Source organism: Merops nubicus, unplaced genomic scaffold, assembly GCF_000691845.1.
Source record: "Merops nubicus isolate BGI_N331 unplaced genomic scaffold, ASM69184v1 scaffold19706, whole genome shotgun sequence".
Taxonomy (NCBI): Eukaryota; Metazoa; Chordata; class Aves; order Coraciiformes; family Meropidae; genus Merops; species Merops nubicus.
Window position 1 is genome coordinate 1 of NW_008614681.1, and position 12,972 is coordinate 12,972.

A 12,972-nucleotide genomic window follows, 5' to 3' on the forward strand; every position below is an offset into this window, starting at 1 on the left:
CCCGCCCGCAGCTCGGTGATGAGGCCGGGACTGCTGCTGCGAGGGACCTTCCGCACAGGCCACGGGGGTGCCCCGTCCTGTACCAAACTAGCAAGACGTGCCGTCAAAAAAACACTAATAGCCTTGGCTCTTCCCTTCTAACTTACTGCGACTTTTTGTTTGTTTGGCTTTTTTTTTTTTTAATACAGCTTTCCAAGATGTTTCGAGTTCCTTCTCTGCTGTGTCCCTCACCTGTTTGCTTGCCACTTTTTTAAAACTTGCTGCGTTCTAAACAAATAATAAGGCTCACAGATGCTGCAGGTGTAACCGTGTCCTGGTAGGAACTGCCATTTGAAGCCCCTTTACCAATATATTCCATGTGTCCTCACCATAGCGTGTGTCTAAGTAGCGTAATTCCATCAAACTGTTGTCAGGACAGGGTAGCTGACACGATGAGCTATTGCACCTGTGTGTTGTGCATCTTTCCTCCTACCAGAATAAATATTGTCTTTAATAAATTTGATTACACTGGTTTTATTTTACATGCTGTTATAAGGATACCTGTGTAATTGTGCTTCATACCTATGAACCAAATAATCTGTTGCTAGATTATAATTACACATTACAGTTGCATTACACATGAGGTTGTCAAATACACTGGATGCAACTGCTGTGTGATTTTTTACCTTTTTTTTAAACCTACATTTAAACTCTGGAAGCTTTTTTTAAGCTACTGCAGTAGCAACTGTAGTGGATCTGAAGTGTATCACAGCTGTAATGGCCATGCTGGAATCAGGCTCTAGGTGATAAGCAAAAATTCCGAATTTTATGGAGTGTTTAGGTGAGCGTCATCTCATTAAAGCAGAGGGCAGGAGCCTACCTAAGCAGATTCAGAGGAAGAGGTTTGTCTGCCAAGGGTGATGCAAAATGGTAGTGCAGAATCCAAAATGATAGTGCTTCAGAACAGGTGGCCAATTTTGGTGCATATCTGAAAACTGTGATTGTTTGGTGCCATCTCTACCACTTGAACAATTGCTTTGGCACACTGAACGCACAGCAGTTAATTTTTACAATGAAATGTCCTCAGTGTAATGATCTGTGCTACGCTTCTGCGTTCTCGTTGCTTGAAATGTGACATCCAGAATGAAGGTGTGTCACATGTGAAGTTGTTTCAGCTGCTGAGTAGCCAAATATGGGAAGAGTGAAATAGGGAAAGGAAACACAAAGGAAAACAGCTCACAAGTTTGGGGTTTTGTTGTGTGTGCTGTTTTGTCTTTTTTTTTTTAATTTATTTTTTATTCCTGTGGCTTTTATTTAGAGTTGCTACAGGAAGCTAATTAAACCTACTGAAGAATTGTTCTTGAAGTGAATTAAATGTGACAGTGGTTTGTTTTGCTTTTATTTAGATCTCCTATGAGCCATATAAGTATTCTAATGTAGTTAGTACTGAAAAGCCAATTTGTGTTGTGCAAAACAGCTGTGGTGGTTTAGGTGTTAGTGCTGTTTGTCAGATGAAGACAGTTGAACTCACAGCTCTGATGATGGAAATCCAGAGTGGATTGGGACTGTCTATATCCAGTGGTGGCCTGCTACAGCAGTCCAACTACTGAAGATATGTCAATGGCCTAGCAGGCCATGTAAATTTTCATAGTCATTAAGAAACACATCTCTAGGACTTGATTTGGAGTCTTTGGAAATGGATCAGCTGCCTGGTGACTCAGCAGTTAGTTGTAAACAAACTGCAGGAGAAAAGACAGCATGGGCTGAGGGCAGATGTTAACATTTAGCTCACCTTCCTTCTGTGAGCTACAAACCAAAGTGAGTTAGTGAACCATAAACTACTGAAAACCCCCTGTAGTTATACAAGACACCTGCTTGTGTCTTCTCTGAGTTGTCATTCCACATGCTTTCATGGACTTAAGCACAGGAATTCTGTTTGAGTTCAGTCTCTCAAAGCAACAGCCCCAGAAACCGACTGTGCAAGTCTGCTTTTTACTCCACATCCCTTGTCCCCTTGCATTGCTTGCTCTGCTGGTCATCAGCATTCAGTAACTTTTTGTTTTGCTGGTCCTTCAGGCACAGTAGCTTTATGAGCATGGAATTGATTCTATTCATGTTGTTACATTTTATATGTTAAAAAACTGATCTTTTTTTTTTTTTTATGTAGTTGGAACTGTTTTAAAATTTGGTTACGTTGTCTGTTGTGGGAAAGACCTGAAAGGACATGACTGTCTTTCAGGTAGACAAGGCTGCCTTAAATGTGCATGGTTTTTACGTTGCATCAATGGGACAATAGCTATGGAATTTCATGGAGCTGGTATCTTTAAGAGAGGAAAACAAGTACCATGGAATACTGACTGCTGTGGGAGTTAACCAGGAAAAAATCTTTTGATCTGGATACTTCCAAAACATTCTAGGAGTTTACAAATGCATTTAGAAGCCTGTGTGGTACATTCTGCCTAGGGCTGTACCTCTGAGACCTTTGAGTTGGTGGGTGATGGCATCTGTTCCACTCTGACTGCTGGCAGGAGGTGGTGTGTTCATCCTCACTTCCCTCCACATCTGCTTGTGGCCACCAGTTGAAGTCAGGGTGGGCTTTGATCAGAGTTAGGGTGAACACTCCTGGCACACAGGTATTGCCTGCTTTTGCAGTTGGTGACTGGAAGTCAGTCATTTTACTCTTAAAAGGTTTTTTTTTTTTTTGCTAGTGCAATCTTCTTTTCTGCTTAAATGTTTTCATTACCACCACTGTACTGCTTGGGAATAAGCTGGGAGTGATACACGAGATTTTGGTGAAGACTAGAGCTGGGAAATTTTTCTCCAGCATATTTCCTATGCATTAAACAGGTTTTTCTTAAGAGGATGTTTACTGGATTCCTCAAGAGAATACTACTGAACTTTACACATCAAGTATCAGTTTTGCAATGGTCTGATTCCTTGCCACCAACAGAACTGATCAGTTACTCCATCCAAGTGTCTCTTCATGGCCAGTGTTGCTGCTTCTGCCTTGAGCAGGTCTGTCTGCCTTCTGCTTTTCTTGAATCCTTTAGTTAGCAACCCCCAGAGCTTCTTGTGTAACGAACTTTCACTTGCCTCTCAATTTCAGCAGATAGTTGCTGGTTATAAACCAACAAAAAATCAAAGTTTTTCTGATTAGGGGAGGATGATGAAGGAAAATATGATTGTGTGTTGATCTAATTCTCCTTGCTTTCTAATGTAAGCTGTCTAGTCCACCATTTCACTTGTCTAGGACATTCTCAAATGTTGAAATTAAGCATCTGAATTGGTTTTATTTTTCAGTCCTCCTTGTGAAATGCTTCTAGTGTCATTGCACTTTGCTCTGGAACAGCAGCTGTTACAGCTGGCGATGGGCATGACCAGAGCCTCTTGCCCTATTTTCTACGAGTATGTAATAGTGTTTCTTAGCTAAACATTTTTTTTTTTTTTTTTATCTAAACCACTCCATGGTAGCTTTTTCGTGCTGAAAACCAGAGTATTGCTCTTACATCTTACTTTGAGGCCCTTTCAGTGATACTTTAATGCTTAAAAGAGCAGGTGTTAGGTGTTGTGTTAGTACATCTCTTTAGCCTCTTAGGAGTTAACTAGAATTAACAAACTGGAAGTAGATGTCCCTATGAATGTCTTCTTGAGACTGTTACTGTGTGGCCTTGTACTAAGTCTAATCTTTAAAAAGAACAAATAACTAACACACACATGCCTCCCAAAAAAAATCAGGGAAAAAAAAAGAACACCCCTCAACCTTGAGTAAACTCTCATCATTATGGGTGGCTGGCAGTTTTCCAAGTCCTCTATGGTCATCCAGAACAGATAGATTTTCTAAAGACTTACGTAGTTTCATTTTTGTTTGGAAGTAATTTTTTTCTTTATTTTTTCAAACCTCAACTTAGCAGTTAAGTAGAGCTGTACTAAATAAAATGTGCTAAAGCTGAACAGCTGCTTTCAGTTCGTAGGTCTGCACTAATTTTTATGTAGAAGTGAAGCTTACATCACTGGCTTCAGATGTGCTGTCGTAAAAAATTTACAGCAGTGTCTGTTTATTTAAGTATTGAAGCTGAATCTTCTTCAAAAGAATTAAAAAGCCAGTTTTATGACATTACTTTTCCCAAACTTCTATAGCCACTGTGAAAGATTTTTGAGGTTATTTTTTTCCCCCTCTTTGTGTCATCAGTGTGTGAAGGCCTTTTGCCTTATAACTGGCAGTTTGGAATTTTGTAGTTTGTCCTTCCTATTATTTTAAATAAAATTTATCCATTTGAGGATGGGGCTTTGGCTAACAGGGAACTTGCTGCAAAGAGGTTAAGAAAAGTCTTTGCTTTAGGTTGATGTCTGGCTATGCCTAGGCCTGTGAAAGGGTGATACTGCACTTTGGTGAGTTGCATAAAGATGCTGTGGTTGGAAAGGAAGGAGAGGCAACGGGCTGTGGCCTGTGATAAGAGAAGGGCTTAGGAAACCTCTAGAAGCTGTGCAGGCTACTAGAAAGAACTAGAAGTACATCATAAGCCAGGTTAGAAGTATATCTTGTGACATTTGTACTATTTAAGTACCTGGTTTAAATCTGAGTTAGTTTTAAAATAATGTAGTACTTGAGAGTTGCCTGTTTTTTAAGAATGTCCGTAGCCTGTTTAAAGATTAGTTTTGTTTTCTGAAGGGAGGTGAGAAGCAGGAAGCTTATTTCGGCTCCCTTGGTGTTGGGGCCTTGGTTTCATGGCTGTGTAAAGCTGACATAACTGATTACATGTGAAAGGGGGAGGTCTTGCTCCCCTTACCTAGTGGTGACTTTGATAGTTTATCGTGAGCTGAATCAACCTGCTAATGCTGTAGAAAACCACCTACTTTGGAGCTTAACTTTTTACTCAGTGCCTCCATTAGCCGAACTGGCCCAGGGAAGTGCTTTCCAAGGTCTGGAGCACATACCCTTGAAAGAAACTGGACCTAGGGGGATTAGTGAGAGCAAGATATCAAAGGAGGAGTAGATCTTCATCTCTGTGGGTGGTGATCACCTTGTCCTGTAAAGCCACAACAAGAAAAATACAGTTCTGTGAGATGACTGAGTTAATCCAATGTTTATCTGCTGTCAAAATGGGCGGACCTGGTCACCACTCCTTGTCTCAGCTGTGAACTTCTGCTTCTTAGCTGTCAGCATCAGCGCTTGGCGGATCTTCAGAGAGCCAGTTCAGCTCAAAAAAAATGATTTAAAAAATAAACCCAAACAAATTGTAGGTACAGTCAGAGAAGTGCGAGAGCCATTTTGAGTAAGGAGATGGAACTGTGTGGGAGGGAGGGAGTCTTCCCATCACAGGCAGCTTGCAAATAAACTACAGAGATTTGTCTTCAGGATTCAGTTTTGATATGAGGTTGGGATGACTATTGCTGCAGTTCTTTCCCTTTGTCGCCTTATTATGCTGATGTGAACAGTTAAGGAAATTATCTTAGTACCCCTGTCCCTCCTGTTTTGAGGCATTTTTAGTTTTGAGCCAGATGAGCCTTGTAAAGATGAATATCAGTGGAAGGAACACTGGTGAGTTTTGTCTAGTGGTAAAGAAAAGAAAAGCCTGGAAGTTTTTCTGGTGTTGGAAGTAGCACACCTCTGACCTGTGAGTAGAGAGCTGAACTTTTCTTGCCCTGTTTACAGGGAGTCCCAGGAGCTTGGAAGGGGAGTCACCTCTCTGAGCAACAACCATTTAACTGGCTCAGCTGTATGACCACCAATACCATGGTTCCAGAGCTGTTTTTTTAGCTGCCATGAGTGCAGACAACCCTTCCCTTTGCTATGTATTTTGTAGCCCTAGTCTCATCTGCATATTTGTGTTTTGGGTGACTCTGATTCTGTGGTGGGTCTGTTCCTTGGTTTAGCTCACAGTGTAACTCACCCTGCGAGTGAGGAGGGCGAGGTTTGCTTTACCACTGAGCTGTCCTGGCTCTATTTTGTGGAGATAAGGGAGAGAGGGTGTGGAGGTATGGTTGGGCCAAAGTGGACAATAGCAAAGCTCTGGCAACTCTTTGTGTGGGAAAGCTGACTGTGGAGTGGAACCCAGTTACAGAGGAAGCTGTGAAGAGAGGCAGAGAAACTTGGAGAATTGAACTAGGCTGCTGGTTTGGAATTCGGAGCCAGAGGGTAAAACTAGTGTAGCACAAGTGGCATTTCCCATCGTTGTGAGTGCCAAGAAGTGATGAAGGGACCCTAGAACAGGCACTTGCAGAGACACACGCTGCCCTCCTCTGAGCAGGGCAGCCGTGGGCTTCCTGTGTTCCTGAGCAAGAGATTTTGTTTACTGCGGTGTTGGCGAAGTGTATCCAAGCTCAGCTCACTTCTGGTTTTAAGATACTATGATTTTTTTTTTTCTCTAGGGATAGTTTATCTGAGCGATATTAAACTAATTGTGGCAGTAAAATGGAGAATGAGTTAATAAATAACTGAATCTGTCCCTTCTGTGTTCTGTAATTGACTATCAAGAGACATGCTCAGCCACTTCACCCAGAGTCTGCCTCATTTCCCATAAAGGGTTACAAAGATACCTGGTAAACAGCCACTTTGCTCTTAGAGTTAACTGGTGTAGTTACTTTAAACCACCTGTAGGCCACAGAATGAGCAGGCATGCAGTTCATTGATCTTTCCAGTGTTTGTCACAAGGTGGGAAACTGCTCTGGAGTTCTGGGATGGCTCCTGTCCTGGTACAGCTTCCTGCCAGGGTCTCTGATAGCACAGTCTGCTCGGGCTCTGGAAGTGAGTCAGTCACAAGCTATTCTTGAAAGAACTTCCCTCTTACGAACTTGCAGTGTCTTAAAACTATAAAATTAGAACAGTACTATTAAATCTAGGCAACAAAAGTTATAACCTGTACTTGCTGAGCACTACAGCTTTGCTTGCAAGTTTTTGAACCTCTTTTCTCAGTCAACAACAGAACAAAACTTGGAGACTTCCAGACTTTTTTATTGTTGTTGGAAGGTTCTGAAGTAGCAGGAAAGGCATTAAAGAGAAACTAATTAAGGCATTAAAGAGAAACTAATTATTTCTTCTGTGTGTATGAACCCATCGGCCTGCAGTCTGCTTCCAAAAAACCCTGCTGAGCAGCAGGAGCCAGGGGTGTGGGCCGGAGGGGCCGCGTCCTTGAGGCGTTCCCCTCAGCCCGCGGGCTGGGCACCGGCCTCGCCAGAGGCACGGGGATCAGAGTGCCACTCAGAACTGGTGCGGGGACACCTCGTCGAGTGACGCTTTGTTGATTTGGATTTGGAAATGTTTTCCTCCTGTTTGTCAGATTTGCATAGGAACATTGGGTGGTTTTGAGGTTCTGGTTTACCCGAGGGTACCGAAATCCCTTTGAGGTTGACGGCAGAAGCTGTTGTGCGTTGGGTTTCTGGCGTGGTTCTAGGTTGTTTTGTGGAATTGCGATGGTGATTAAGTTCTGCGGTGGGGCAGCTGTGTTTCATTGGGGATATAAAAGTTACTTGTATATATAAATGGTATTCTGCAAGTAGAATTATTAATATTTTAAAATTCCTTAGAGCTTTGTGTTCTCTATCCTTACAGCTCCAGTATTCTGCCTGTCCTTTTCCCTGTTTCTTTCATATCTCCAGTGCTCTTCCCCACTCCTCATCTACTTCTCTTATGTCTGCTAACTTCGTCGGACAAAATCTATACCTCCTTCCAGGCTGCTTGTGCTCTGACAGCTTGCTATTGTAAGCTAGAGAGATACAGAGAAGAGATCTGTTAAGGCCAATACTGGAAACTTTCCCTTGGGCTGTAGTTTCCTGCCTTTGTAAGCTGTTGATCTGCTGGCTGCTGCATTTCTCTTCCCTCATTTGAACTAACTCTCATGCTTCTCTGACCCTGCATTAAACCGTTTCTGTTTGCTTTGTCACTCTTCTTGTCAGATCAGCTTGCTAACCCAGCACACAGTGGAAGGGACTTCAGACCTCATCTAAGCCATATGGAGAAAGGGGCACGAGCACACTGTAGGGAAGAGAGCAGAGATTGCAGCACTAATGAGTGGCTGGAATTGCTGTATTGCTTGGGATATAAATCTCGGAATGTCGTCAGTGTGTCACAAGTCATTTTGTGACAAAACTAAACGCAAGTCTCCTGTTTCTGTTAGATTTGATTGAAACTGGCCCCTGGTCCTAGCTTTTTAAGACCCAAATGATAGGTTGGCAGGGATTGCAATTGCCAGCTTTGTTTCCTTATGAAACTGTACTAAAAAACTTTACTGAATGTAGTAGTGGAAAGGTCGATGTCGCTGTATTGAAAACACTGGTGCACATATCTTGTGCCTTGCAGTATGGTTCTTTTCCTTATCCCTTTGTTTGCTGTCTTTTCTTAGCAGGTATGTCACTGCTGATCAGCTGTTGCTGACCTCTTGTATGTGGCTAAAATAGTCTTATCTTGCTGGGAAGATAAAGCAAAGGACAGCAGGAACTTGGATGCTGCAGTATTACATGTTTTGTGATAATAGTTCAGAGTTTAAATGTATGTAAAACAAACTTAAAACTTAAAAAAAAAATTAAAAAGTTTTGAAAGGCTGAAAATAAGAAATTCCACTGAGCAGAACAGGAGGAATGACCCCTCAAAGTAAAAGAACATGGGAAAATTAACTGTAAAAAGTATTGTTTACAAGTCTAGGTAGTTTCAGTACTCCTATTGACTTTTCTGTGCTTTCACATACAAAATAAATTGCCTGTTTGCTGATCAGCATCCATATAATACGAAGTAGTTATCCTAATTTCTGACCCAAATGGGTTATGAGAGGGACAACAGTCTGGCTGTACTGTGAACCCAGATGATGACTATTTGGACTATTTTTTGGCTGGTTGGAACCCAGTGGGGAGTTGGAACGTGGTGGTTGTAAGCAGCCATAGATGTACTGCTGCTACCTGAGCTGATGAACTGGGAGATGGGTGGGAGTGGGAGTGAGGTACTCTTGAGGATCTAGTTAGCCTGGAAGAAAGCTGAAAGTACTGAAGGGGAAGCAGGTAAGGGTTGTGAAATGATACTTTGGAGATCTGTTAGGAAACTTTTATTCCTTAATTTTAAAGGCAGAACTACTTTTTCAAAAGAAGAATTAATTTTTCTTCAATTTTTGAAAATAACTTTTGACTTAAGTGTTTCTAGAACTTAAAAGGTGGTGTGCTATGAAAAAGTTGAATATGTTTCAAAGTAAGTGGAATTTACTCAAGTATCTCAAGCTCTAGTAATGAATTGTAAACAATATATATGCCATTCACTTTAATTTCTGTTGCTTTGTAACATATTTGTTAGAAACTTTGCTTAAAACTTCTTTCTTTTTTTTTTTTCTAGGTGTTGGGAAATCATGTTTATTGTTACAGTTCACAGACAAGCGGTTTCAGCCAGTCCATGATCTCACTATTGGTAGGTCTCTCTTGTCTCCCACCGTGCTGGGGGACCTGAGCATGCATTTATGAGTTTGTTGTGCTGCAGTAACAGAGGATTTGTACTGTATTAAGGCAGCAGGGAATCTTTAGCTGATGAGTATTTGTTAAGCTAATAAAGCCAAGTGGAGGTCTTTTTTCTTACTGGAGATTTTTCCTCCCAAGTCCTCAATTGGATGTGGACCCTTTTTGTTAAGTGTGGTTTGATATCAGTACTAGGGACTATGAATTTATGTTGACAGAATGCTTTAACCATAATCTAACTACAGTAAATGATACAAACTTTTCTTTAACTTGCCACGCAAAATATGAGGAATAGTGTGGGATCAAATTCTGTTTGCTAGCTTAGTCTTCAAATCAGTTTCACTGTTAATCTCTGATAAGGGCATAGAACCTCTGAACTTCTGGATGTTATTTCAGGGAACCTGTTGGCTCTAATACTGATGAGCCTTGCACAAAATGTATCCCTAGTCTTTTATTTTTAGTTTGTGCCCTGGAATTAGGTAAGCTTCCTGTGTTTGGGGGTACTGAAATAGGTGCTTGAAATATAAACAGATACTCTGCCTGTAACAGAATGTGCCAGGTGGTTTGGTTGTGGCTTCCCTTTCTGCCTTGACGGTCCTCCCACACCTTGTGTGTGGCTGTCTAAGATAATTTGAATTCTTAGGCTAACATCAGTCTTCAAATATTTCTGAGGTCTTGGCAGCAGATAGGCTGGCTGAATAGAGAGCCCAAGTTCTTTAGGGAGGCACAAATTATTGTCATCTTTTTTTCTGCAGGCTTGCCAAATACCTGATAGCTTATATATCACTTATGCCTTTGGCTGCCCTGTCACATCGGCAGGCTGGCGGGCTGTGGGAAGCAGCTTCACCTCAGCAGGGTGGTTGTAGTGCCACTTCTGTCTGGCGTGTAGCTAGCTGAAATCTTGGAGCAGAAATCGAAGCTGGTGGGATCAGGAGGTGAACCTGGAGAGCAACATAATGAGGGGTATAGGAGTGGAGCATGGGAAGCTGCTTGGAGAGGGGAAGAAGTGGCACAGGCTGCAAGCAGCCTCCTTTCACTTAACTGATAGGGGTGTGTGTGTGTGTGTGTTCTGGCCCAGAGAATGGTTTTCCTGGTTATCCAAGAAGATTTAGAAAGATGGGGATAAATAAAGAATGTGAATTCAAAGTCATATGTATGCCTGTGCAAGGCAAGATGGGATGGGTTGATGTGACTGAATGCACTTCCACCTGATGATGTTAAAACTCCTGAGAACCTGCAGGTGGAATAAAAAAAATGGTGTTCCGTAGCCCAACAGGCAGTGGGTATTTTCTGTCTTGGAGCTACGTTCAGAATTGTGCATAATAGTAAAAGTGTGCTCTAGAAGAACTTACAGTACCATGACTATCTCCATCTGTTCTTCACTTGGGAATTGAAGTGTCTTATTAAAATAAATGAAGGAGAGGGAGAGAAGCTGCGTGATGCTGTTGGAGGGGAAAAACCCAACCAACCAAACCCCTTTACCCCAAAAAAACCGCACCCCCCCAAAACGAAACAAAACCAGCAACAATAAAACCCAAACACACAAAAACCCAACTGGGGAAAAAAAAAAAAAAACCAAACCCACAACATTTTTAGGTAGATGTGGATGACAAAAATCCACTGTAAATCTTGTTTGGTTTGCATCTTGCCCTTAGGACATGCCCTTACAGTAAACCTGAACAGCTTCCAGTCCTTCTTGAAGAGAACAAACTTACCATCAAGCTGGGTGTGGTGTTTCAAATTCAGAATATTCTCTCAGCAGATATCTTGTTGGAAGAGGATAAATGTAGTTTTCATTTTTCTCTGGGGTTGTGTGTAGAAATGAAATATTTGGGATGATTGCTGGATTTCAACGAGAAGCTCTATACATTTTGAGATGAAGTAATGCCTGCAGTGTTGATACTTGTAGTAGTCCGGGGACCTTCCCCTGGCTCTGGAGTCCACTTCAGGCAGCATTGTCATTCACCTGCTTCCTCCTTTCTGTCCCTTTCCTCAGTTCTTTCCATTTGCTTGCAAACAGTTACTGCAAGTTATCTGGATGCTAAAGAGAGCACAACAGTTCTTTGGCCTGCAGCTTTTAGTTGGCTGTAGACATCCAGGAGGGGAAAGAGTGGATTCTCCCTGCCCCCTTCCCCAAAAGTAATTTTGCAGAAAGCTACATTCCCTCCCAAAATATTCAAAACAAGCTTTTAAGAACTCTGGATTGCTTCAAAGCAGAGTGGCTTAATTGGAAGACAAATTTTCCATTTCAATTTCCATTTCCAAATCAAGACAGTGACCAATTTTAGACAAAACTTAAGCTACCATATCTCTATTTCTAAATTAATGGCTGCATGAAGCATAGATTAATGGCGACTTGGTAGACTTTAAATATGTCAACTCTTTCCAGGCGTTTGTCAGATTTTAACTACTGTAGTAACAACCTCAATTTAGTCTTAATTTACTGTTAATGATCTTAAAATTGCTTTAAAAGGTTGGTACAAAAGGCTGAATTTTCCACTGAAGAAATTCCTTTTGTTTATTTGAAACATTAATTTTTTTCCTTGGTTATTAAATTTGATCTTTAACTAGATACAATTTTTGGAAGCACTTTTTTTATAAAGGCAGATGAGAATTAATACAGTAATAAGCTTTATCTGGGTGAAGGCAACATTTGTATGCTTGGTTAATAGAATATTTTCTCGATAAAGAATTGCAAGTTTAATAGCTTCTGAACTGTCTTCAGCAATCTATCATTGCTAGAACGTTAAAATAGCTGTGACTCTTCAGTTTCCTGTTTGCATTCAAATGAATTTTTCTCTAAATCATTTGGAAAACTTTGTAGGAAATAGCTCCTTGATGCTTGCTCTAATTAGTGCATTTTTAAAGTGACAGTTTTCCTTCTGAAAAACTTTCCAGCGCTTTCAAGCAGCTGGAAAATTAACTAAAAGCAGATTGTGAAAAAAGTTACTGCCTAAAAATACAGTGTTATCTTAAACATACATTCTTGCTTTCATAATGCATGACGTTCTTCTTTCTGATATATACTAATAATGTGATCTTTTGTAAAATCTATTTAGGTGTAGAATTTGGGGCTCGAATGATAACTATTGATGGAAAACAGATAAAGCTTCAGATATGGGATACGGTAAGTAATAAATTATAGAAATTATTGAAACATCTGGCTCCACCAGCTTTGCCCTTTGTTCTGGTTAAGTCCTCTCATCAGCACGCATGTGAGACCAAGTACTTTGTCGTGCAGCTTTCTTTGGTTTCTGTGAAGGTTAAAAATTTGCTAAAATTTCCTTTTCTGGTGTGATGTACTCTTAAGTGGTGCAAATTTCTACTATGGTAACTTACTCGAGTAACACTCTGCCAGATTTATAAAACTGGAATTTGTGCTGCCTCGCTTCATTGTGAAAGCTTTCTGTGTTATTAAGAGCTTACTTTTCTCTAAGTGGTCTTTTTCTATACATTCACTCAAAGAATATAAAATAATATAACATTCTGTGGGGAATTGTGATGTTTCTACTAGCTTTAATGAAGTATTCTCTAGAGGAAACATTTGCATTTCCAGTGTAGGGA

General features: G+C 40.9%; 1 protein-coding gene across 2 annotated transcripts in view; it reads left to right on the plus strand.

The window, feature by feature from the left end:
- Positions 1 to 9,296: 9,296 nt before the first annotated feature.
- The window catches only part of RAB2A (RAB2A, member RAS oncogene family), a 30,821-nt gene continuing 27,145 nt past the window's right edge, over positions 9,297 to 12,972 (plus strand). For both annotated transcript variants that reach the window (XM_008942319.1, XM_008942320.1), the window contains exons 1-2: positions 9,297 to 9,364; positions 12,468 to 12,535. In XM_008942319.1, the coding sequence (XP_008940567.1) occupies positions 12,488 to 12,535 (48 nt within the window). In that variant the 5' untranslated portion in view covers positions 9,297 to 9,364; positions 12,468 to 12,487. The remainder of the gene's footprint in view (positions 9,365 to 12,467; positions 12,536 to 12,972) is intronic.